This window comes from Bufo gargarizans, chromosome 3 (assembly GCF_014858855.1).
Source record: "Bufo gargarizans isolate SCDJY-AF-19 chromosome 3, ASM1485885v1, whole genome shotgun sequence".
Classification (NCBI taxonomy): domain Eukaryota; kingdom Metazoa; phylum Chordata; class Amphibia; order Anura; family Bufonidae; genus Bufo; species Bufo gargarizans.
The window spans coordinates 275,521,340-275,547,590 of NC_058082.1; the positions used below are offsets into that span (position 1 = coordinate 275,521,340).

General features: G+C 41.5%; 1 protein-coding gene across 1 annotated transcript in view; it reads left to right on the forward strand.

Moving 5' to 3' along the window:
* GUSB (glucuronidase beta) overlaps nt 1-16,051 on the forward strand; it is a 36,736-nt gene extending 20,685 nt beyond the window's left edge. The window contains exons 5-13 of the mRNA XM_044285729.1: nt 16-203; nt 1,087-1,239; nt 3,548-3,726; nt 4,581-4,727; nt 7,136-7,220; nt 7,758-7,934; nt 8,941-9,076; nt 9,473-9,584; nt 15,403-16,051. Of these exons, the coding sequence (XP_044141664.1) occupies nt 16-203; nt 1,087-1,239; nt 3,548-3,726; nt 4,581-4,727; nt 7,136-7,220; nt 7,758-7,934; nt 8,941-9,076; nt 9,473-9,584; nt 15,403-15,514 (1,289 nt within the window). The 3' untranslated portion in view covers nt 15,515-16,051. The remainder of the gene's footprint in view (nt 1-15; nt 204-1,086; nt 1,240-3,547; nt 3,727-4,580; nt 4,728-7,135; nt 7,221-7,757; nt 7,935-8,940; nt 9,077-9,472; nt 9,585-15,402) is intronic.
* The last annotated feature ends 10,200 nt before the right edge of the window (nt 16,052-26,251 follow it).

Sequence of the window (26,251 nt, forward strand, 5' to 3'; positions counted from 1 at the left end):
TTTCTATTCTGCCAGGATTGGTAATCTATGAAGTATCTGTGGTTGGTTCAGATTATTACTCAGTAGCCGTTATCTTACGTTGTCAAAATGGTGAAGAGGTAGCCAGTGCTGTGGGGGCGGTAGGACAGCTGAAAGTGAGCAACGCCAATCTTTGGTGGCCGTATTTAATGAATGAAAACCCTGGATATCTATATTCCTTTGAGGTAAACCACTCCAATCTTATTACTGTGCTACATTCTCCCTTCCTGTAGGCATAGTCCGTGTTCGCCAGGAGTAGGGTAATGTCATAGAGCTGTCGGGTGTACAGGAAGCATTTCAGTAAATACAGTCTAGAAACATACTCTCTTTAATGCTCTTAAAGGGAATCTGTCACCTGGTTTGAGCATATTAAAGTGTTACTACTGTCATGTACAATAAAATACCTTATTTCTTGCTGTAGTCGTTATTTTTTGTTTCATTAGCAATAAAATCCACTATTTCTGTTATGCAAATGAGTGTCCAAGGTGCCCAGAGGGGCGTTATTATCCTTCTCTGGAGCCCAGGAACTCCCCGTACAGTGCCCAGCCCGCCTCCCTACAGAGCCCAAGCACGCCTCTTCCAGCATAAGTAACTGCCCACACCCAAACTCCTTGCCGCCGCCCCCCTCCGCTACGTCATTATTTGGATGTAACTGCGCCCACAGATTCCTTGCGTCTGCTCGGTGAAATCTCACGCAGGCGCAGTACCACGGATTGCCTGCGCGATGTAGAAGCTCCTGAGGGCAATGGCTTTAAATTTGTCACTGGACTCGGCGCATGCCCAGTGACACATTTGAAGCTGTTGCCCTCAGGAGCTTCTACATCACGCAGGCGCAGGTATTTCATTGTACATGGCAGTAGTAACACTTTAATATGCTCAAACCAGGTGACAGATTCCCTTTAACTTCTTGGCAACTATTAATTTCTGTCTCCTCACTTTAAAGAAAACAGCAATAGCGGCAGGCCAGTATGCTTGTTTCTTGTGGAGGTCATAAGCGGTCAGGTTTCTTTCTATAACCGTGAACAAACAGGATAATGATTATTTATAAAAAGTTGTTGGTACCTTCAGGTGAAAATTCGGGCAGATACAGACAATGGCGTATGTGAAGATGTCTACACTTTACCTGTGGGGATAAGAACAGTCCAGGTATCAGGTCAGCAGTTCCTCATCAATGGGAAGCCTTTCTACTTCCATGGAGTCAACAAACATGAAGACTATGATGTAAGTATGAGGTCTCCATGACTGTGGTCATAATTCATGGAATATACTATATTTATGTTTACTAAAATTAAAGGAGTTCTCCAGGACTAGGGAAATCTGGTATCTTTCTTCCAAAAACAGCACCACGTGTATGGGGCTGATCTGCTATGCCACTTGCATTCTGTAGACCGATGAGGCGCAGTTTTTGGAAGAACAATGTCTAAGGGAGAAAAAAAATACACTAGTGAGCAGTTTAATTACAGATGATCAATTAAATTAGGGTTCATTTTCCTAAGGTTAAGTGCTAAACTTCCTGTTAGGCATAGACGACAATACCTTGGTTGGTTCATCTGGTGATCAGACGCTGCTGTTGTCAGGGATCCCTGTACCAGTAGGACCATAGTATGTAAATATACAGTAAGTAAGAACCGAGGTTCTCCAGGGGCTGTGCTGCATTTAAATGACGAATGAGTTGCATGGGAGTTGAAAGAGGATATTTAGGGTGCATTCACGCGATTGTGTGGCATACCAATGGAACAGCAAAACACTGACACCGGCCAAGTGCACCCCGCATCGCGGTCCGGACTCATTGACTTAAAAGGTTCTGCAATCCGCAAGATGCAGCGAAAGATAGGACATATTCTATCTTTAGCAGCGCAGAGGCATGGATCCAGAAGCACACTTAAAGGGGTTTTCCACGAAAATTATTCTTCAGTTTTCAAACCAGCACCTGGATCTGAATACTTTTGCAATTACATGTAATTAAAAATTTAGCATAGCCACTGAGTTATCCAATGCAGTGCATCTTTATAGCGCCACCTGCTGTGTATTTCTTTCTCATTTCTTTGACCTGCTCACTGAGATGGCCCCACATGCTCAGTTTCATACTTCGACTGCCTCCTGAGCTGTGATGGGGAGAGCATGGGCACGCCTCCTGAGCTGTGATAGGGAGAGCTGAGACACGCCTCCTGAGCTGTGATGGGGAGAGCATGGGCACGCCTCCTGAGCTGTGATGGGGAGAGCATGGGCACGCCCCCTGAGCTGTGATGGGGAGAGCATGGGCACGCCCCCTGAGCTGTGATGGGGAGAGCATGGGCACGCCCCCTGAGCTGTGATGGGGAGAGCATGGGCACGCCCCCTGAGCTGTCAGCAGAAAAGACACTCCCCCTGAGCTGTCAGCAGAAAAGACACTCCCCCTGAGCTGTCAGCAGAAAAGACACTCCCCCTGAGCTGTCAGCTTGATCTAAATCTAGCAGAGCAATGAATGGGGAGATCTCTGGATCCATGTGAGGTGCAGGGCTTGTTCTAGCTTTGTTAGAAAGAGATTGTCATGTATTATCTGATGTCTGATTTTCATTTTTTACATTAGTCATGGGATAACCCCTTTTAAGGGTTTCTGCTTGTTTCCGGGTCCCATCTTCCGCGCCATTTCCTATCTTTCAGGTCTGCACTGTGCCCATGATTTGCAGATCTGTAGTTTGTGGTCCGCAGTACGGACATGGCTGTCCGACAGTTATGTGAATTCGTTCTCATTGACATATTCCGTATAAAAGGTCCTCAGGATTGGATTGATCATTTCCTTAAGATGCGCAGTATGTCGGTGGAAGAAAGCTGCCATGTTTTTCTAATCCTGTACAACCCCTTTAAATGTATTGGTATGTTTAGTTATATGGACTTTTTTAAGATATCCTTAAAGTGATAATAGAGCAGATGACCTTGGTCTTCTATTTCTTGGCCAAACTGGTTCTCCAAAGCAACAAATAGGCATTGGACCACTAATATTCAGATTTTATTAATTCAGTACAGTCAACTTGTAATTTACTCATGTTTATTGTTTAAAGGGGTTGTCCCAGAATGACAATGTATCCACAGATCCCACTGATCACACCAAACACGAGAGTGGGGGTCACATATTCCTCCAACTGAATGGTGCAGAGGTTGAGCATTCACACTCCATTCAAAGTATATGAGCAAGCACATTGAAACTGCCAAACCTAGCAGAGTACAGCGATCTCTGGAAGTCCAATAGACGGCAATGTACATGCTCGACGTTCCATTCCTATGGAGGGGGGCACAGGACCCTCATTCTTTTGATTGGTGGGGGTCATAGTAGTCGGCCCTGACCGATCAGACACTTATCTCTTATCCTGTGGATAGGTGAGAATTTGTCATTTTGGGACAACCCCTTTAATCGTACTATTGATCTCCATAAGAATTACAGTGTGGATTTAATTTGCTTAACTTCTCTTTGTAATATTATGTGGAGCTTCAGATATCTTGTACTAAAAAACCTGAGATCACTTCATATGTTTACTTTTGCTTTCAACAGATTAGAGGAAAGGGTCTGGACTGGTCTACAGTCCTGAAGGATTTTAACCTGTTGAAGTGGCTGGGGGCAAACTCATTTCGCACAAGTCATTACCCCTATGCTGAAGAAATCATGGACCTGTGCGATAAATATGGTATTGTGGTCATCGATGAATGTCCAGGAGTTGGCATAAGACAGCCGTAAGGAACCCTTCTTATCATTGTTTATCTGCTGTTTTTCTGCATGACGGTCTATAGAGACCTCTGATACAGCCAATTAGATGTTGTAGAACTTCCATAATTCCGAATACTCAGGCTTGTGATGCGATAGACACAGACTTTCTTGGCTGGAAGTTGCTAACTTTCCATCTTTCACAGTTGTAACCATATTGGAAGCCTCCATCCCTATTAGGGTACAGCTGTATTGTGCAGATTTTTATTTTCATCACCCTATTTTTACTTGTTATACATCTGGAAATTCCATACTATAAGGCAACTCCTGTTCAAATTTGATTTGGGACTATCTGATGTCGAAGCAGTTGGATTCCTGGCCAGTGGGTGGCAGGCTTGAGTAAATCCTCTGTATAGTTATCTGCAGACTGTGATAAGGTGATTCCTTAATACGTGGAAGCATGAATCATTTCCACATTAACACCTCTTGGAATCGCTCCCTTATTTTATTGCCTGCACAAGAAGTCATTGCACTAGTTACATTCCTATAAGCTGCAGTTTGCCTCCTAGTAAAATAGCAGTTCACGATTTGTGCAGTTTTAAATAGAATGTCGATGCTTAGAAAGTTATTCATTTTCATTGGTAGTTATTCTGTGAACTGTGTAATATCAAATATAAGCTGGAAATGTTTGCACAATGCTGCCCACGTATTACACAATTCATTGGCTCTATGAATACTTATACTGGCATAATGTACTAATCTACAATAAATATAAAAGTATACAGCTGTGACAGGGAGCTGGAATATTTTATTGTTATACTTTTACTATCACTGTCTCATCTTGTCTGGGCTTTGTATTTCTTCTTTGCGTGTTCCCTGACAGCGAGAGTTTTGGAAACAAATCTCTGCAGCACCATTTAGTTGTCATGGAGGAACTGGTGCGAAGAGATAAAAACCGCCCCTCAGTGGTGATGTGGTCAGTCGCCAATGAACCAGCCTCACAGATTCCTCCTGCAGGGTATTATTTTAAGTAAGTAGGCAGCCCTGCTGCTATTAAACTGAATAAGACATATAATACTGTATACTCGGAGGTAAAGTAAACGTTGGTGCACAGGTGAAATACTATGCCTTTGAAATTTATTTCAGGAAAGAGTTTTCCTTATGTGCATCTACGCTTCAATTATTTTGACATAAAAGGGAATATTTCTTAAAGGGGTTCTCAGAGAATTAAAAAAATTAAATTATGGGAAATACTTTTGAAATAATAATATTACTTTATTATAAATATATTCCCAAATACCATTATTGAGTTATAATGGCTTGTATTGTCTGGGGGAAAAATGGCTGCAGTCCTGTTAGTACACATAAAACCTGTCCTAATCGCACAGGAGGACAAGTTACTTTACAACTCTGAGGTAAAGCGCTGCCTGATCCTCCTCTCTGCTCTACTTGTCAGGGATTATGATCCTGAATACGGCTAATAAGATCTTCAGCTGAATCTCTGTAGGAATGGAGTTCATGAGGAGACATGAGGTACAGAGATGAGGTGGGGATGTTGCTAATGAGCAGCAGTGCTTGTCTGCAGTCTCCATCACCACAGCCCCAGATTACCACAGTCTGTACCTCTCTGTACTTCATGTCTCCACAGAGATTCAGCTGAAGATCTTATTAGCCGTATTCAGTATCATAATCCCTAACAAGCAGAGCAGAGAGGAGGATGAGGCAGCTCTATAGCTCAGTGCTCTGAAGTAACTTGTCCTCCTGTGTGATTAGGACAGGTTTTTTGTGTACTAATAGGACAGCGGCCATTTTATTTCTCCTATTGTTTGATCCCTAGACAAAATAAGCCATTATAACTAAGGAAAGGTATTTGGCAATGTATTTATAATAAAGTAATAATGAAGTATTTTCTTTATTCCTGGAGAACCCCTTTTACTGGACTACACTATGGCTTTATTTACTCATTTAGATGTGGATATATAATGGTCTTTTTTTATCTGTACTGTATTAGAGCTTTTATGGTGTCCTACCCATCTCCCTCTTTGCCTTTTTATGATTTCCCAAAACTTCTGTTCTGCAGCAATTTGGGAGTGTGCCTTTTAATAAACCCTAATGATCCTTGTCCATCTATGTGCATGGATTAGCACTTTGGCTAACGTTGATATGAAAGTGTTTTCTGTATTATTTGAAAAAATGCAATTGCAGGGTAACTATTGGTGTCTGATTGCCTATATTGTTGCGTTATCCAGTTGAAAAACTAGAGCCACATCCTGGATTGTTGCCTGCTGAGTAAGGCCTCTGTCACACAGGCGCATCATCAGTATTGCCTGCTGAGTACACAGCCAGTGTTAAAGGGGTTGTCTGGGCTATAGATATTGATGACCTATCCTCAGGATAGGTTATCCGTATTAGATCGGTGGGGATCTCACACTCAACACAACTTCTGATCAGTTGTTTCAGGCAGCTGCAGCGCAGGAGACTATACAGTGTACAGATCGGAAGCAGACTGTTCCGTATACTGTGTAGTTCTGGCTTTGGAGTGCAGTACCCCAACACTACACAGTGTACAAAGCTGTCTGCCTCCAGCTCCGTGCACTGAATAGTCTCCAACGGCTGCCCAAAGCAGCTAATTGGTGGGGGGTGTCGGAACCCCAATGATCTTATATTGATGACCCAGCCTAAGGATACTATCTGTTGCATGGACAGCCCCTCTCCACATGGGCATACACAATCTGTGTGAATTTAAAACGGCAGCATGTATTACTTTGAACTGTTCTGAGTGTAAAATGTCCATTATAGTCTTTCAAGAGTGTTTTAAGTACAGATCATTCCGTATATCCTGCATATTGTTTGTACTTTAAACAAGTTGTCTTGTGTATTAGTTTCATCCCTAGAAGACAGCCCATCAGTATTACAGATCTATAATTGGATGCAGTAGTATTGACGTCCTGATCCATAATGCTGCCCTATTGCAGATCTGTATTACACACATTTAAAAACACAGGCCTGTCATTTACACTGATTGACTTGCACCAAATTGTGCAATGGATTTAGCAGTTCAGATTTAACCCTTTTTTTTGTAAAAAACAATAGATCCATGAAAAATCACGTTTGTGGCTAACGGTTAGACCCAAGCAGAACCCTAGATGCACACCACCTCCACCACCAGAAATTATACATGCCACTTCCCTATGTCAACATCCATATATTCAAAAGCTCCCTAAAGGTAACAAACAAACCAAAATAAAGTTCATGTAATTACACCCTGTAGTCATTGTAAGGCTATACAGAGGAGAGGTGATAATAATAGACTGTCCTTTTTGCGCAAATCTGTTTTTTGTGGACCGAAAATCAGACATAGCCAAATGCATGAGGCTGGAAACTGATTTACCGTTGCCATGTTAATATTTTGCTGAATACTTTTTTTTACTTTCACAGGACTGTCATTGGTCACACTAAACAACTGGACAACACCAGACCCGTAACTTATGCTAGTAGTGCAAGCTTTGACAAAGACCAAGGGGTAAGTTGAGTTCATTTTTACCACAAGTTAAACCAGCACTTCCAAACAATGTGAAATAAAGTATAAGTGCATGCTACCATGGCTGCACTGCATAAGCAAACAAATACTGTATGCAGCAGCACTCTGCTCTATATACAAAGGCACGTGCAAACACTAGAAACATCAATAAATCTGAATTACATTACTACAATGCTTACTATATGATAATTTGAAGCTCTTTGCTCACATTTTTTTAAAATCAAAATTGTATCGGGCCCATCTACCAACGGCAAGATGGCTTCCAACACACAGGACGTACACTAAGAGACTTGCCTGAGGATTGACATAAAGGGACAGAAAAACCCCTTCAATGCCTGTAAGTGATGGAAGATTGATTGCTAAAAAAAGCACTCATACAATGATGTCTAATAGCTCTGTAAAATCACACACCGTGCATTCAGCTGTGTTTTATCATAAAGATGATCTGAAATGACAGGACAATGGCAAAAAATATCAGAAGAAAATGCATGTTCGTATTTTGTATTTCTATATTTCTAGGCCCCATATGTGGATGTGATCTGTGTCAATAGCTACTTCTCCTGGTACCATGACTCTGGTCACCTGGAAGTAATTCAGCTGCAACTCAATAACCAGTTTGACAACTGGTATGACAAGTACCAAAAGCCGATGATACAGAGTGAATATGGAGCAGATACTATACCAGGCTTCCATAACGTAAGCATACTGAGGATTTCCTATGGTATTTAAATAACAGTAGGCATTTCTTTGCAGGGCCATTTCAGTGTATAACTCTAACAGGCCACGTTCCTATTGGTAATATCTTGTTGTTCAGACACACCAGATAAAGAAGCATCTCAGGTGAAAGGGTACAGAACCCTATCTATCTTTAATATACTAAAAGCCTGCAGAATTGTGTATTCGGCTCTTTACCTCAATCAATACAAGATAAGTGCTATGTATTTACAAAGTTACTCAACAACAGGTACTCTATATGTAAACTTTAAAATGGTTCAAAGGTGGACTTATGCCTCAACAAGATAAGTACATGCTTACAAGCTGGCTGTTTAAATGGACAGTGGGGATTTCCGAGAATATGATATTTTTTTCAACAAGTACCCCCCCAGCCTGCCTCCGTAAACTGAAGTCATTGGCTGCAGTGACACATGTGACCACGAACATGGACACAGTGGAGGACTGGAGCGTCGGAGATCAGGTCAGTATGAATATTCAGTTTACAGGGCAGGCTGGGGATACTTGCTGAAAAATCATTATTCCTGGAGAACCCCTTCAAAGGGGTTCTCCAGTCATTTAACCTAATTGGTATTCAGTACTAATCTGTAGAAGGAAAATGTTTTACATCGCAAGATTAGGTTAAATGACCAGAGAACCTCTTTAACAAAATATCTGATGTATCTTACATGCATGACAGTAATGATGGGGCAAAAATAAAAGGTAATCCAATATATAAATAAAAAAACACATCCGCTGACCTTGGTGGTGACCCACCTCAGTCTGCGATTGGCAGAGTGGGCCTTTCTTGGCCTCGCCACCGTGTTTAGCCGGGTTCAGGAAGGGAAGAGCTGGTCAGAATCGCAGGGGATTGATGGAGGTGAGTAATGATTCTTTGAGCATTTGTAATCTATTCTGACCCTGGAATTGTAGATGCTGTGGGGCCCATTTGCAGTGTTTTATGCATGACCACACTGTCTTTGCATTTCAGGACCCTCCACTAATGTTCACAGAGGAATACCAAGCAATAGTATTAAAACACTATCATGCTGCATTGGATGAGAAGAGGAAGAAAGGTGTCATCGGGGAACTCATCTGGAACTTTGCAGACTTCATGACAGCACAGAGTAAGTCAATATCTCCATCTTTAAAAGATTTAAGGAGATCATCTACATTAGACGAACATTGGCCCAACCCACCGATTTCGGTGGGACTGACCAGCCATCTAATGTGTGCCTGGCTTTCCCTTTCTGCCAATATCTTTCTTAAAGTAAATGGAGCAGGCACGTTGGATTTCCTTTTGTTCTGAAGGTAGATAATCCACTGCTACAGGTGTCTGGGAGAAATGTATTCCTCTCTGCTCACCAAGCGTGGTGTGCACGTGTACTGGGGTCGGAGGAATAGCTGTCAGCTGAACGAGTATTCAGTATGGCCACCTAGCCACTGATAAAGTGTTACTTATTGATTAGTTAACACCCAACAAGGACAATGATATGAACACATTTTTATTTTTTCCAATGCAGCAGTTACCAGAGTTGTTGGGAACAAGAAAGGAATCTTCACCCGCCAGAGACAACCTAAATCAGCTGCTTTTATTCTGCGGGACAGATACTGGAAGCTGGCCAATAACACTGGGTATTTGCATAAACCTACTGTATAAATGTTTTCTCCCCGTAACATACACAACAGCCTGGGTTTATCTATGGGTGCTGGCATGCAAAAAGTTTTGCTCTGAAATTGTATGGACTTTTTTCCATTTTTACTTTCTCAATCACTTTTCAAAAGTGACAAGAAATGTAAGTGGAGCTTGTATGAGGGGCATGACCTCCACAGCACCACAGATGTACCATAATTGACACCAAAAATTGGCATAAACGATGCCTCAAATCTACGCCTGCTCATAGCATAGATCATCTCTGATTATTACATCCCCCCCCCCCCTATGTTTCAGAACCCAGTAGGAATGCCCCAACAAGGACAAAGTGGTCCATGAATACCTCCTAGCACTTATAGAAAATCTGTTACAAGTGCCTTGAATGTGCACATTGCCATAGTGAACAATATATGTACTGTAATAAACTGGGGGACACCCATCCCCCTGTATTTCTCTCTATGGGTGCAGGTAGTATTTGCATTTTTATGAATGTGCAGCTTAAATGTTTGTCTGTTCTTTTTAATTGTACAATTGCAATGATTTGGGAATTTTGATACTCCTGAATGGGCTAATCATTGACTTAATTAAAAATAAATCATGTTAAAATTATTATTTTTTGCATGAACGATAATTTGAAAACTTAATCTCACATTTATTAAAGGGGTATTCCCATCCCAGGCATTTCTAGTATATGCCTTCACTGTCAGGTAGGTGCGGGTCTCACCACTGGAACCTACACCTGTGTCCAGAACGGGGCCCCTGAAATCAAAGGAGAGAGCAGCACACAACCATGACCACCTTCTATTCACTACTATGGTAGTTCTTGACTGGCTCAGCTGTTTCCAGCAGTCCCATAGCCGTGAATGGAGAGGTGGCCATGGATGTGCGAGATACTCTTCTTCACTTTGGGATCCTTTTATGGAAATAGATGCGGGTCCCGCCTCTGGGACCCACTCCTATCTGACATTGATGGCATAGCCTAGTGATATGCATCAAGTTTTTGAGATGGCCCAACGCGTTTAAGTTTGCATAGATATTTATTGATATGCATCATTTGCACATTAGGAAATTGCATAATTCAGAGATATTGTAAGGAAGATAGTGTTTGGGATTTTTATTTAACTCTAGCAGTAACATACATGATTCATAACTTACAGTTACGTCAGCAACAGTGGTATACATGTATAAGTCTTCATTCATACAGATGTCGCTCCTTCCATTTTCCAGTTCTGTCCAGAACATCTTAGAAACAAACGCCGTTCAACAGCCCCTGTTTACTGTAAAGGGATCATTTAATCTCTAGCAGGGGGCTCCATTTTTATTTTTTGTTCAACGTAATTTGCAACGGAGGCCCATGAAGTTAATGGACAATTTAGGGCGTCAATCATTTGAAAAAGTAGCATGTGCAATCATTCATGATGGCCAGCAGAAGACTTTAATCTGCTGAAAAAGTGATTGTCAAGGTTGGAAAATGTGGCCCATTGTTGGTCAAAATTACATGCATATAGCCTGATCGGCCAAATTAGGGCGATCATTTGCCATTGTGCTGAAGGACCAGGGAGGCATGCTGATCCATTCAGCTCTATGGAACTTCCAGAGATGGCTAAATACAAGCACTCCGATACCTCTGGCAGCCCCTTAGGCCACTTTCACACAAGCGAGTTTTCCGCCTGGATTCGATGTGTTGCGAGTAGACATCTGGACTAAATCCTGACCGATTCATTTCAATTGCTCTGAGTTCATGAGTGTCATTATACTAATTTATCTTTGTATTTAGAAAAATCGCAGCATGTTCTATATTATAAATTTTTCACGCAGCCCTTGCCCCATAGAAATTAATGGGACTTAAGTAAAAAATCTAAACGCATCGGGATGCAATGTGTTTTTCACTTATGGTTGATACGGGATGATGAGTGTTATTATTCAGTTTTTCTTTATGCACATGAAAAACGGATGCAATCTGGTCGGAATAAAACAAACGCTGAACACAATAGCAGAAAAAACTGACACATTCCATATCGCTCATGTAAAAGAGGCCAGATCAAACAGGGGAGAGCTGCCCCCCATTTTAGTGGATAAGTTGTAATGGGTCAATGTCTGAAATGTCTGCACCTGAAAATGTGTTCGATTCATTTGAAAGGGATTGTTTTGGCAACAAGCACGTGGATTTCTTCAAACCCATTTGGGTGAATGGGACTGATTTTCAGTTGCTGAAATCTCTACAATAAAATGTGCTGCAAGCTGAAAGCACCCTATCAGAGCCTCCAAAGCAGATGTGAGTGTAACCTTAGAGAGAAAAAAAATAAAAAGATCGTAATAGAAAGGCAGAACACATAATGCGCTTTAATTCTTTCACTGCTAACTAAGTACCGTATTTTTCGCTTGATAAGACGCACCTAGGTTTTTGAGAAGGAAAATAAGAAAAAAAATATTTTGATACAAAAGGTGTGTTTTTGGTGGGTTTTGAACAAATGGTGGTATGTGGATGATGCACTGTCATGGGGATCTGTGGATCACGCACTGATATGGGGATATCTGTGGATCACCCACTGATATGGGGATGTGTGGATCACGCACTAATATGGGGATATCTGTAGATGGCGCACTGTTATAGGGGGGGATGTGTGGGTGACACACACATAGCATCTTATGCTGGTCCCCCTCATGGCCCTATGTGTCACAGTAATTATTAATGTGTCCCCTCATGTCCCTGTGTATAGTGACCCTATTACACCGGGCCCCGCTCACAGCAGTTTTTATATGTAAAGATAATTTAATGCTCAAGCAGTGGCTCTGGTTTGTTAAACTAGCGTAATCTTATGTAGTAGGACTCACTATCAAAGCGGCGGTCAGGCAGGCAGCGTAACCGCTCTCATTCAATCACGCTCTTCCTGCTCCATTCATGAAGTGGGAGGAGCGTGAGTAAGTGAGTGAGGTTAAGCTGCCGGCCTGACCGCTGCTTTGAGTGAGCTAGTGAGTACTACTACAGACGATTAGGGCAGTTTAACAAAGAGGGAGCCACTGCTTGAGCATTAAAGGGGTATTCCCATCTTCGGTTTTAATACTTACCTTCGTCAAGCGCGACGTCCATTTCCTGGATTCAGCTGGGCTTGAGTGACGTCTTCTCCCGGCCAGGCCGCGCTTGCGCAGAAGACTAAAGTTTTTCTCCCGGCTGGGCCGCGCAATGTCCTGAACGCGCACGCACACCACGCATGCACCATGGTGACTTATTCCTGGCCTGTATAGTACAGAGCCGGCGTGCTGACCAGGAAGAAGTCATCATGGAGCATGCGCGGCGGGGTGCGCGTTCAGGACATTGCCCGGCCGGGAGCAATCTTCAGCAAGCGCGGCCCGGCGGGATTCGACAGGAGAGGTGGCCGTAACCAGGGGAGACGAGAGGCAACATCAGGTAAGAGGGGACTTATTTTCTCAAAAAGGGTGGGAATTGGGTAATAAAATGTATTTAGAAAAATGATCACTGTCAAATCATTAACAGATTTAACAGTGATCATTGTGATGGGAATACCCCTTTAAATAAATAAATCTTTACATATAAAGACTGCAGTGAGCGGGGCCCAGTGTAATGGAGTACAGTAACCACACCGGGCCCCGCCACGAGTGCAACAGCAGTTGCAGCCTCCAGCCCTTCCTGCCATCCCGCTAAATTGATACATCGCAGGCCACGCTGTGCATCCTAGCGGCCGGCGATGTATAAGTGTCAGCCATGCACCATGCTTTATAAGACGCACTGCAATTTCCCCCCACTTTTGGGAGGAAAAAGGTGCGTCTTATAAAGCGAAAAATACGGTATGTAAGATTAATATAATTTTTGGATTCAAATGATACCGTCTTATGTTTTAGTTCTGTGTGTTTTTAACAGCTGTCAGGGCTATAAACATGGCGTTCGCTGCCAGTTATTCAGCAGATCACTGGAGACTTTCAGGCACTATGCTTCTCAGCGCTCGGCGACTCCACTTTGTCACTTTAAACTTTGTCACTTTGTTAGTACTCTGTATCATTGAGTCCCTAATGAAGTAGAGCATGGGTCCATGGGATAAAGTGGGCATATTTATCCCTGATGCACTGGGATTCACACTTGGGCTACAATCGCACCACAGTGAAAAATGTCACCCGGCCATTTTAAGAACAGTGGTTGTCTGTAGGGTTATTCACAAGGCCATTTTTTGAAGGCCTGTAAATAAAGGCTGACAAAAAATAGGACGTGTCCTGTTTTATCTGTTTTCACAGACCAAAAGCCCCCCACACAATTGAAGAGAATGTTTTTAATGTCCATTTCTTAGAAAGGTATTGGTGAAAAAAAAAATCAGCCTTTAAAGATGGACTGTCGTGTGAATGTAGCCTTCCATGACCTGCTATGCCCGTGCCTTCCCCCACACCACTGCTTGGTCAGAATTTCCCCTTCTGACTTGCTTCTTGTTCTCACTGGCAGAGTCCCTAAGTCCACATACTTTCCAAATAGCTGATAAGGCTGCAAATAACTGATCTGTCCAAATCTGTCTCTTGTCGGACACACTGCTAAGATTGTTTGCATAGAAAATAATTTCGATGAGCTATATTTGAAATCCTCAAATATATTTTGTACGCCTTATTCCACACACCCTGTTCACGCCATCTTGAAGGAATGCACATAGCAGACAAGTTATACTTTTACCTCATCCGGGTTACTGAAACTTGATGCATAGGATTTAACCCACAATGTCTGTTTCTAAGTAGTATTAAGTATAATTATTTCTGACTGAGAAAGCCAAACTTCTTCAGTTAATCTCATTCACTGGATCCAGTCCTCATAGAACCTTTATGGAAAATTCCTGGTGCAGACAATTCTAAATGTTTCCCCGTCAGTAATATGGCCCTTGGAACATCAAATAGATCTTCTGTCATCACTCAAAAACATCAAATATTTGGACTCCTGTAAATAAACCCCATTCCTACATTCTCCAGTAGTGTACTTCATCAACCTGAACCTCAGAATTCTTCTTGCATCTGATCCACGACTTTTTCAGAGGAGGCTCCCAAACATTTATCAATGGAGTCACTTACTGTATAGCTGTAGTACTTTTTCATGTAGAGGGGAGGAAATATGACACCTGCCTTTTTGACTCCTTAACTTAATTCAACTTGTAGTCTTTTGTGGCACAGCCATGTCTTTCCTTACCTAAAGATCTCCTAGCTGTTGGCTAGTTAGTTTCTGGAAAATATCTTAACCTTTCTCACTTGGAACAATGCTTTTCACAAAAAAAAAAGTATCACTCCATTGCATATTTCCTAATGAAATTTCCCACCCTTCAACATAACAGAAACTCTGGCAGAAGTCTAAGGAATTTGTGATTGGGCTTATGTTAAACTTAGCTGAAAATGATCCCAAGGGCCACCTTGTATCTAGACATAGTGTAGTGAGAACAAATTGTGTATGTGCACATTGACCAAAGTGTTTGTCTTCGACTGTATGTATTACCATGTGCATCCAGTGTAGAAGTAGAAACCCTATGAGAAAGAACAAGTGTACAGAGGAATAAAAAAAAAAAAACATTGACATTTTGTCTAATATTGTATATTAATACTGACTACAGGATTTACCTAAACTAACTGGGGAAATAATGTATAGGAATATGGTTACCCCACTCTGTTAAGACTCATTTGTCTCTTTGTTGTACTATTATGCATGTTCTCCATTTGGTGGGATTAATCCATTCTTAATCGGTGTGGTTATACAGTAATTCTTTACCATCCTTTGACTTGCACATCCCTTGACTGCATTTTCTTTCCCAATTAAAACAGCTCATCGGACTCTATGTGGAAGAATTATGCCACTCAGGATCTGCACTGTAGAAAGAGAGAGAAAACTGCACCGTATAGACCAGACATTGGCGACTGCTATGTTTTGGGCTGAGGAAAAAAAGATTTTAGAGTAGGCCAAACTGTGCACTTCTTATAGGGTTTAATCAGTGGTGTAGCAGAAGTAACTGGTTTCTTACTCCTGAGGGTCCCTTCTGTCATTCTAGAGAACATAACACCAAAACGATATATGCTCTGTGTGGAGGCTGTACAGTAATGAAGTCATGTTTCTTTCCACCTCTTGTCGGTAGCCAATCTGATTTTGATGGGTACTTCACTGTTCCTTTTGTAAATAACATTTAAAAAACATAAACCCTTCTTAAATGGAAACCAGCATGAAGATTACTGCAGGTCAGCTTGATATTAACCCACTAGAACTAGGAATAATCATCAGGCTTGGTCCCCCATAGTGACAGTCACTCTGCCCTAATTGAGAGGAGATGCTGGATTCATTAGCAGGGAACCACCGACTTTAAAGTATAACTGTCGTATTTTCTTAATTTATTTTTTTAGTATTGGATTGTGGTGATTAATATCTCCTTGGTGGCCCTATTTCAACTTTTCACTGTGTATTCAATTACCCCTTAATTCCACATTTTGTTCCCTGTACTTAAAATCAGGTTGCTATGCAGGGTCCATCTATCTGTTGTTGGCTCTGGTTACTGACACTTTTGGGGAGCTATTGTTACTGGCTAGTGAGGGCACGCGGGATTGGCCTCCACTGCCCTCACCCTGAGGCCATCTTAACTGAATAGTGAAATTGCAGTTTTATGCAGACTGGTTGCCAAGGGCTGAATCTTATTAAATATGGGGTAAGTCCGCCTTATAGTAACTGATTCTGGAATATCATGTTATTAGTAACTACATATATGAAAATTGAAATTAGGGTCTAAATGTGACAGTTATCCTTTAATGCTCGTATGCCAGAATTGGGCATAGATTGGGGTTGCTACAAGAGAAAATCCCCCACATGCTATAAAAGTGACTTCTCCTGGGGTAAAATAATTTGATGTAACTTTCTTCTGGTCCCTTTTGTGATAATGTTGTAGAAACTGTTTAAGCTTCTGGACCATGTGTTCTCCGATTCTGGCCATTACCACAAGAGCCAGACTGCCAATCAGATAAGCTGGGCACAGCTTCTGTGCCATTCTCCTGACATACGTGTACATCATGGAGCCTTGCCATGGTGTTCCATGATATACATTTATTGTATAGACTGAGCACCAAGAGGATAAACGTAAAGGACTGTTGACAATGCTGCCTTTCTTGAGTTTGGTCATACGTAATGTGATATTTCAATAAAGAGATCAAAAATGGTAAGTCTAATGACACCATATGTGTAATGTGTTTAGTAATTTATACATGTCTGAATGGTATTTAAAAATGAATTGCTATAAGCAAAATCACAACAGTGGTGCTTCTGTAAATTCTAGATATGGCTGGGTATCCTCATCTTCCAGTAGCCTCAAGTTTACCTATCTCTACCTGTAGAATTTCTGTAAAAATCACTAGTCACAGAAAAAAAAAAAATCCAGGGTAAATACTAGACTGAGAGGAGGGGGATGTAGCTGTAGCATGGCTCCTGTGTCTCAGGCTGTGAAAGGAGGAAACGCATCTTAGGCTGAGTTCACACCAGCGTTCAGCCTTTCCGTTCTCCTGCTCCATTTAGGAGCAGGAGGACGGATTCGGCACATACTGTAACTGAGCTGAACGGAACTTTAAGGACCCCATAGACTTTTTGAGTGGAGACAATAATGCATGCAGGACTTTCGTCTCCGCTTCAAAAATCTTCCTCTGAGCGGAAACCTAACGGACCCCATTATAGTCTATGGGATCAGTAGGCTCAGTTATAGCCCGAATCCATCCTTTCTGTTCTCTGGTGATGTGATCGAAGCCTAATTGTTTCAGCGTACACAGCATATCACTCCACGAAGAGCCACCAACTCGAGGGGAGCAAAAATGTACATTTACAGAAACCAGCAGGGGGGATTTATCATGAGGGGAATATTTGAAGTCAGTTCTGCTTGAGTCTGTGTTGGTGTACTTTCTGTCACACTTATCAAATGTAACAGGTTGTTTCATAAAGTTGTCTTATCCTTAAACCTAACACCTTTGTCTAGAGAACTACTCCAGTTTTAGTAGTTTTTCCTACTAAAGTGTGACTGCGACTCCAAGTCTATAGGATAAACCTGGAGTGAAACTCATTCACATAACTAACCACACCCACATTTCAAAACTGTATTAAGCAGTGTGGAACTGCAAAAAAATAAATAAAACTATTTTGAATGCATGATACATCATGGGGTTTTGAAGTGTATTGTAGCAACTAAGTGTATGTGTGTGATCTGCTGTCCTGAAATTAGATGCCCATATGCCATGGAGATAGGGTTTTAAATAGAATAGCTTCCCATCTGAACTGAGGTTATCTTGCCGTGGTGGGTGGGCAGAGATTGTTAAGCAAATATATTTTGATTTAAAAAATAATAATCTCATGTCTATTTATAATATCAAATGAGCATTAGTTTATATATAGGTTTTATATTTAGTGCTTTGAGAGTGACGTTATGTTGTTGTCTTTTTGCCTAAGAAGGAAACAAAACAGAGCATTAGCCATTTGTTTTTCTACATTTATTTTATACCAAAAATTTATATGCAACAAGAAAAGAAATATTACATATTTACATGACACTTTTTGTTAACATACATTGAAACTCAGCCCTGAACTCGTCTGACACAGGGCCGATTTGTAGCATTTTTGAAGACCGTTTCACCTTAGTTACCTATTTACTCTGGAGTTAAATGCAGTAGTTGATACATTCTCAAGATACGTTACCGTACACAGACATGTAATATTTGGCCATGCGCTTAACCGTTGTAGATTTAGCACATGTAAGCCATCATTGGCCTGGTGTACTTTGTAAGAAGGAAGGTTTTTGATATTTCTGTGGAGATATCTACCACTGATGATCTAGAACCCATATGGTTTAGATGCCAAAACTTGACCTTACAATGATCTGCAATGAAAACACTATCATCACGGCCATATACAAGACGGTCAAAAATTAGTGCAACACCACTGGTCATGTGTTCTCTGCTATAACTCAACCATTAGGCTAGATGCATACGACCCTATGTGTTTTGCAGTCCACAAATTGCAGATCCGCAAAAATATTACGGATGACTGCCTTATGACATTAGTTGTTTTTTTTTGCGGATCCATTGTAACAATGTCTATCCTTGTCTGCAAAACGGACAAGAATAGGACATGTTCTAATTTTTTTTTTTTTGCAGGGCTACAGAACGGAGCAATGGATGCGACAGCATACTGAGTGCTGTTTGCATCTTTTGTGGCCCCATTGAAGTGAATGGGTCCACACCCGAGCCACAAAAAATGCGGCTCGGATGTGGAACCAAACCACGTTCATGTGCATGTAGCATAAAGCAGCTGTTGGTCTGTGGTATACAAGATAATATGAATATAAGCACCTTATACCACCTCCACCCTCCAGTGGCACTTTCCATAAGTATAGCAATGACTGAATGAAAGGTAACCGAAGAGGAGATTCATGCTGTCCTAACCACAATCTGCATGAAATCCCAACAGGCTCTGACACTTCTACTGACAGGTTCATTTTAAGTGGTCTGGCTAGATCTCCTACTACATACAGCATACATTGCCACAATATTTCCACTTGTATTGCACCAAAGTGGCCTTTTTAATTTTGGTATGGATATTTTCATATGTGGCTGATTTTTTTCAGTAATTTATTTACTTTATGTAATTTATCCCCATTCAGCTATATGGAATAGATTTTTAGCAGAAAATCTTCTGTGTGTTAATATACCATGTCATCCTGACTTGTTAACCTGTTCACTGGCTATCATTATCAAATACGGTAGTTGTGCAACTTTTTGCAACACACGTTGCATGATGGGCGACCCATGGAGCCGGGCCCTAAGCATTTCAATAGATGCCATGCATAAGCTATGGAGGTCTACAATATTGAAGAAATAATAGCACAGATAAAGAGGAAAATACACCAAGATTTATAAAAATTCTAATGCATCTTTAACAATTATAATCCATATATAAGTAATAAAAAGACATGACTTCATACTGAAAGATACTACCAACTATGTGAAAAGTACTAGTTTTCACATAGTTGGTAGTACCCTTCAGTAAGAATGTGTGCTTATTCCTTATGTATTTTAAGTCATAATTGTTAATAAAGACGCATTTGAATTTTTATCATTTTTGGTGCTATTTGTTTTATAGTTACATCCATACATAAAACTTCTATTGCGTTGCCTGGTTAACGGCTGTCAGATTGAAGAAATGCCAATGGCCCATAACAACCGCCATCTACATGGAGGAATCATCTTTCATGCCTTTTATCTCTACCTAAAACATGTTCAATCATCTAATTGGTGGACATGTTTGCAAGGGGGCAGTGATCAATAATGATCGTTTGGTCAATCATTGGCCTATGACAAGAATCTCCTGTGAGTTGAAGATTTTAAATAACCGTGAATAAAGATACCATTATTTTGGAGCTGGATTTTTCTCCTCTTTCCACTACCAATTACACCTTTGCATCCAGGTGTGTTATCCGTGCTCAACTAGCAGAAGGTAAGAGCTGCCGTATGTTTTTCTTTTGACCTATGTAAGGTTCACACTCGGGGGAACCACCTCTATGTCAAGAATGGGGCTCCTGAAAGGAAGGAGAGCGCACCATGCATGTGCAGCTTGCTCTCCATTCACCACTATGGAACTGCCAGAAACAGCTGGGCCAGCTACTTTCTGAACTTTCACTGCTCTCAGGCCACCTTAAAGGACACCTGTACTAGAATGTGACAATCTGCAGGCAGGAGGCGCTAAGCAGACTGATATATACAGGGTCAGTCAAAAGTTGCAGGACACCCTTTTATTTCAGAAAGGAAAAATCTGTGCATCACAGGGAACGTTCCCAGTAGTTGTTGCAACTATTGGTGTTGATAACTTTTGATCCACAACAGATCTTGCAAATCAGATTGCGGCAATCGATTTCAGAGAAAATTCTGGTAGTCCTTGATATGCTATATGACCCACTTCCCATTGGAAAAATTTGCCCTTGATTCAAGATGGCGACCATATTCCAGACATAGCCTAAAAGATAGGCCCCCCTCACTTGCTGGAGTTACACTTTAATAACAATATCACAAACCTGACTAATTTATCCACTTTGACATAGTTTCAACCTGTTGATGACAGTAATAATACATCTGCCTCTCTATAGGCTATTGCTGGGGCTGCAGAAAAGGTGCCGGGATTCTTATATCAGGGAGTTTCTGATAAAATGGTTTGTCTCGCTGTTAACATTTCTATGCATGTATTACATTTTTTTTCTTTTTCTAAATGCCACAATTGCATTAAAATAAAGTAGCAATATGCACCTCAGACTTATTCATGTCAGTGATTGTGAGCCAGGAGCGGAGCTTGCATGGAGATGAGGTATATTGGAAAGCTCTGCACCTGGTATTGACTCAGTCAGTGTTTGGTTAGTATTTTCCAACAGTGATTAAGTAAATAAGTCCTAACCAATCCCCCGCCACTCCTATTCCAATGCATCCTGCTGATTGCCTGCAGCTGTTACCTGTCCATGTTGAGAGGGAACAGGTAGTAGAGACTAACGGAGAAACTGGGCAGTGTGGTCAGGAATCGGTAAGGTGACTATTACTATGTTTATTCAAAAGTCTTCAATTTTGGTTAAATGGCTGGATAGCGCGCGCCCCCCCTTCCCCGGTGTAATACCATTTTTTAATATGTTCAGTAAGTCTTTGGAACCTCCCATTTCTGTAGATGGCCACATGTTGCATTAGGCAAAGCAGTGAACACTCACCACTACTTTCTCCAGGAATTAATGAAATGAAAATACTTAAATATTATTTTATAATAAAAATATTCACAAATACCTTTCATTACTTGTTTTGTCTGAGGAGCAATCATCAGGGGAAACAAAATGGCCACCGTCCTATCAGTACACACAAAACCTGGGCTAATGACACAGGAGGACAAGTTACTTCACCACAATGAGCCATAGAACTGCCTCTTCCTCCTCTCTACTCTGCTTGTCAGGAATCGTGATCCTGAATAAGGGCTCATGCACACAACCGAATGTATTTTGCGGTCTGCATAAAGTACGGATGACATCCGTATTTTGCGGAATGGAACAGCTGCCCTTCATAGAACAGTACTATCCTTGTCCCTAATGTGGACAATAATAGGACATGTTCTATTTTTTTGCGGAACGGCATGCACACAGAGTAACTTCTGTTTTGTTTTTTTTAAACCCATTCACTTCAATGGATGCACAAAAAAAAAAAAAAAAAGAACAGACACAGAAAGAAAATATGTTTGTGTGCATGAGCCCTAAAGGTGAATCTCTGTGGTAATGGAGATAAGGAAACATGAGAGGAGGGTGAGGTGGGGCTAATGAGCAGCAGCACTTGTTTTCTTTTGTCTCCTCATTAACTCCATTCCTACAGAGATTCAGCTGAAGTTCTTATCTGTATTCAGGATCATAATTCCTGACAAGTAGGGGAGGAAGCAGCTCTTTAACTCAGTGTTGTCAAGTAACTTGTTCTGCTGTGTGACAGGTTTTGTGTAAACTACTGGGACAGCGGCCATTTTGTTTTCCCTGATTGCTCCCCCGTCAAAACCAGCCCTTATAAATAATGAAAGGTATTTGAGAAAAAAAATATATATAAATTTTATAATAAAGTAATATTTAAGTATTTTAATTTTCTTCATGCCCAGAGAACCCCTTTAATATAAGTATATTGGTGGCTTTTAAAATTTAAATGCAAAACACAGGTATGAAATACTGAACAGACCAATTGTAGCAGCAACATTTCAACAACATTTGGATTCCCAAATGAGTACACACGTATAGAAAGTGAAATGACCTGGTTAGGTATGAGAATCATGCAGCTCTACTGCAGTTAACATTTTGATATCTGCATTATAACAACCCAACCCTGGGGTGGAGCAGCATCAGAGCCTTGGGAAACAATACCCAATTCAACATTGTTTGGTTTTAGAGAATGCCTCTTAAAGAGGACCTGTCACCACAAAATGCAGTGCAATCTGCAGGCAGCATGTAGTTGTAGGGAAAAAGACTCAGTAAAACTTATAATTTATACATATAAACATCTGCTTTCTCTATACTTGTTAACCCCCATGTACAGCGGTCAACAGTGACTGACAGCTATATATGTATACACACTTACACAGAGAAACGCTATCAATCACTGATAACACCTCCCCTGTGTACAGCTACCAATGACTGACAGCTATATACGATACACACTTACAGAGAGAATGCCTTCAATCAATGATAACACCTCCCATGTACAGTTATCAGTGACTGACAGCTATCTATGTATACACACTTACACAGAGAATGCTATCAATCACTGATAACACCTCCCCTGTGTACAGCTATCTACCTATGTACAAAACTGTACAGCAATCTTCTCAGCTCCTCCTGCAGCTTGCACTGCATTTTGTGGTGACAGGTCCTCTTTAACCAAAAGCAGAACACTTAGTGTCACATGAGCGAGTCCATTGCGGTAATTGCGCTCCGTGTGCGAGTGTGATCCTCCGCTCTGGACTTGCAGGAGCACACGGCATTATACTGATTTATAATGCTGTGTGTCTCTGCTTGGCCTTTTTGCCACAGAATCATAGTGACATAAAGCTGTCAGTTTGGTCAAGCAGATGCACATAGCATTATAAATCATGAAAATGCTGTGCGCTCCTGCAAGTCCAGAGTGGAGACTCACACACAGAGCGATTCCCGCAATGGACTCGCTCGTGTGAAACAGACCTAACCCTGGGTTCACACCTGAGCGTTCTGAAAGGAGCGCTCTGTATGCGCGATTGTACCAGCGTTTACAATCGCGCATACAGAGACAAGCGAACGCCCATTGTCGCGCGTTCCCGAAAGTCTATGTACGGGAACGTGCGACAAAACGCCCCAAAGAAGCTCAAGAACTTTTTCGAGCTTAGGGCCTTTTTTTAGCACGTTCAAACGCGCTGTAAAACGCTCAAGTGTGAACCAGGGCCATAGGGAAGCATTGGTTTTCATGTGTTCAGCGTTTGAACGCGCTCAGGTGTGAACCCAGCGTTAGGGTGCTTTCAGACATGCAATTTTGATGCAGTTTTTAAAGCCCAAACTCGGAGCATATTCATAACTGATGGAAGCAGAATCATTTCTTATATAGTATCCCTCATTTTACGATCCACACCTGATACTGGCATCACAAACCATCAAAATGTGTGAAGTGTCCTATGCGTTGAAGGAATTTCCAGTTTATACACCCTTTTTCAACAAGCTAAAAGGTAGTAACATTTTTGTCTTTACAGAGAATGTTACGTGCAAAGAATATGCTGCATCATTGAGAACCTTTCAGCCAGAATTACTTGATAGACCAGAATAAAATCCAGAGCAAGGCAAACCGAACAAAATGCCCCCTCACACAGTAGTATTAATTGTAGGACTATAAATACCCTGTTAACTACATGTCCTTATTGTAGTAAGCACATGTACTACATGATGCAGTATGGCCTCTGAAAGCAGATTTTTGTAGCCATGGCTACATCAGGTTCTAACCAACCAATCTTCACACCCATATGTTATAATGCAGATTTTAGGCAGGAACCTTCCATGCTTGCAGTTGGCCGGCATAAGCATAGATGGCATAAACCATGGATTATAGCAGTAGCTCTGAGCCCAGAAGTGTTACATTCATCTTTGTTATCATATCAATCTTAGAGTCAAAATTCTGTAAGGAATAATTTTTCAGCACATCTTTAGTGGTCAATGCTTTTTTTCCCCCCTGTCAGAGCGCTCCAAATTCTCTGCATGGACAGCTGTAAAAGACAACCACATAACTATCTGAAACTGCCACTAGAGGGAGCATGAGAGCTTCATGCATTCATGTTTTATTATTGAGTTCAATGTATAACTGTATTCAGCTCCCTCTAGTGGTGGTTGCAGATAGCCATCATGTTATCTTTTAAAGAGGACCTTTCACCAATCCTGACATTGTGAACTAAGGATACAGACATGGAGAGCGGCGCCCGGGGATCTCACTGCACTTATTATCCCTGGGTGCCGCTCACTGCAGGAAGGTGATCCTGCAGTTTCAAGTTCTACCACAGAATGGCTCCAAGAGATCGCAAATGAAGTTATGGTAGACGGAGTCTACCGGAGGGCATAGCGGGAGAACGGAGCGGCGCCCAGGGATAAATAGTAAGTGCAGTGAGATCCCTGGGCGCCGCTCTCCATGTCTGTATACTTCGTTGACAATGTCCGGATCGGTGAAAGGTCCTCTTTAAATCTGTCTATACAGAGAATTTGAGGCTGTGTATTAGAAAACCAGCACAGAATTTTGAACCTAAAAAACAAACAAACAAACAAAAAACACAGTATTCATGAGTGGACCTCCAAGATTTAACTTATTATGCATTTGGATTTGTTGTATTGATACTGATTAATAAATGGTATAAAAATATCAGTTAGATTTAACTCTGGTCATAAGACTGCAAATGTTATTGCATATTACTCTCTGGTTACACATGTGAATGAGCCCACTACATGATGACTAAATACAGGAGACTCCTGCTGATGTGTAGGCAGGCTATTCTCTCACGATTATCTGGACCCAAAACACAAGAGAATACAAGTAGAGACCGTTCAATGCAAGAGGGTTGCACGTGAGGGTCAACGACAAGCTTTAACTGTACTTTCAATGCCAATAAAAATGTGTGGAAGCACGAGACCGTACAAAATACATACATCTCCAAATTGTAAAAGTAATGCTTCATGGTAGTCATTTTATTCGTTTTATTCATACACCACAATGAATGTTCAATATCCAACATTTTGTAGTGTTTAAATTTGCTAGGTTACAGTACAGAAGAATAGACAGGTACACGGCGAAAGTACTTTTTTTTTTTTTTTACCAACTTCTGTATGGTAAAAAAAAAATAGAGACCAGAACCTGATATCCCTCTTTATTCTCAGAGCATGTGGTTCGAGTGGAAAGGCCCAGCTTCAGAGTAAGGCCTCTTGCCCACGACTGTATGCCCTCCGAGACATACGGTCTGTGAGCGGGCCATATGTCTCGGAGCAGCATTGATCGTGCACAAGGGAGCACGCAGCATCATAGATTACAATGATGTTGTGCACATCAGGCCGCCGCGGGAGTATTGTCCTGCACTTATATGATCTTATGAGTGCAGGACAATAGTCCCGAGGGCGGCCCGACGTGCACAGCATCATTGTAATCTATGATGCGGTGTGCTCCCGTGCGCACAATCTGCTGCTCCGGGATATGGGATATATGGAAGGGCATACCTTTGTGTGCAAGAGGCCTAATGCTGGAGATATAGCCTCCTGGTTCAGCAGGTGAAGGGAAAACCCGCACCATGAAATACTGTATAATGAGAATGCAATGATTACACAATGGAATGTTATATAGCCCCGGCCGCACAATATCAAGACAGTAGCTTGCCCATGTAAACAACCTCACAATAGTAAGTCTTCAAAACGCTAGCCTATGATCAAGAAATTACCAAATTGGTACCTTGTGTATTTAAACCACAGGTTTGCAGCAGTCCTATGGGAGGTGCAGCATTTGTTAGAACACTTCATAGCAGGGAGAGACAACCTTATAGGGGCTGACCAAGATTTTAATACTGATGGCCTATCCTCAGGAAAGGTCATCAATATCTGATCAGTGGGGC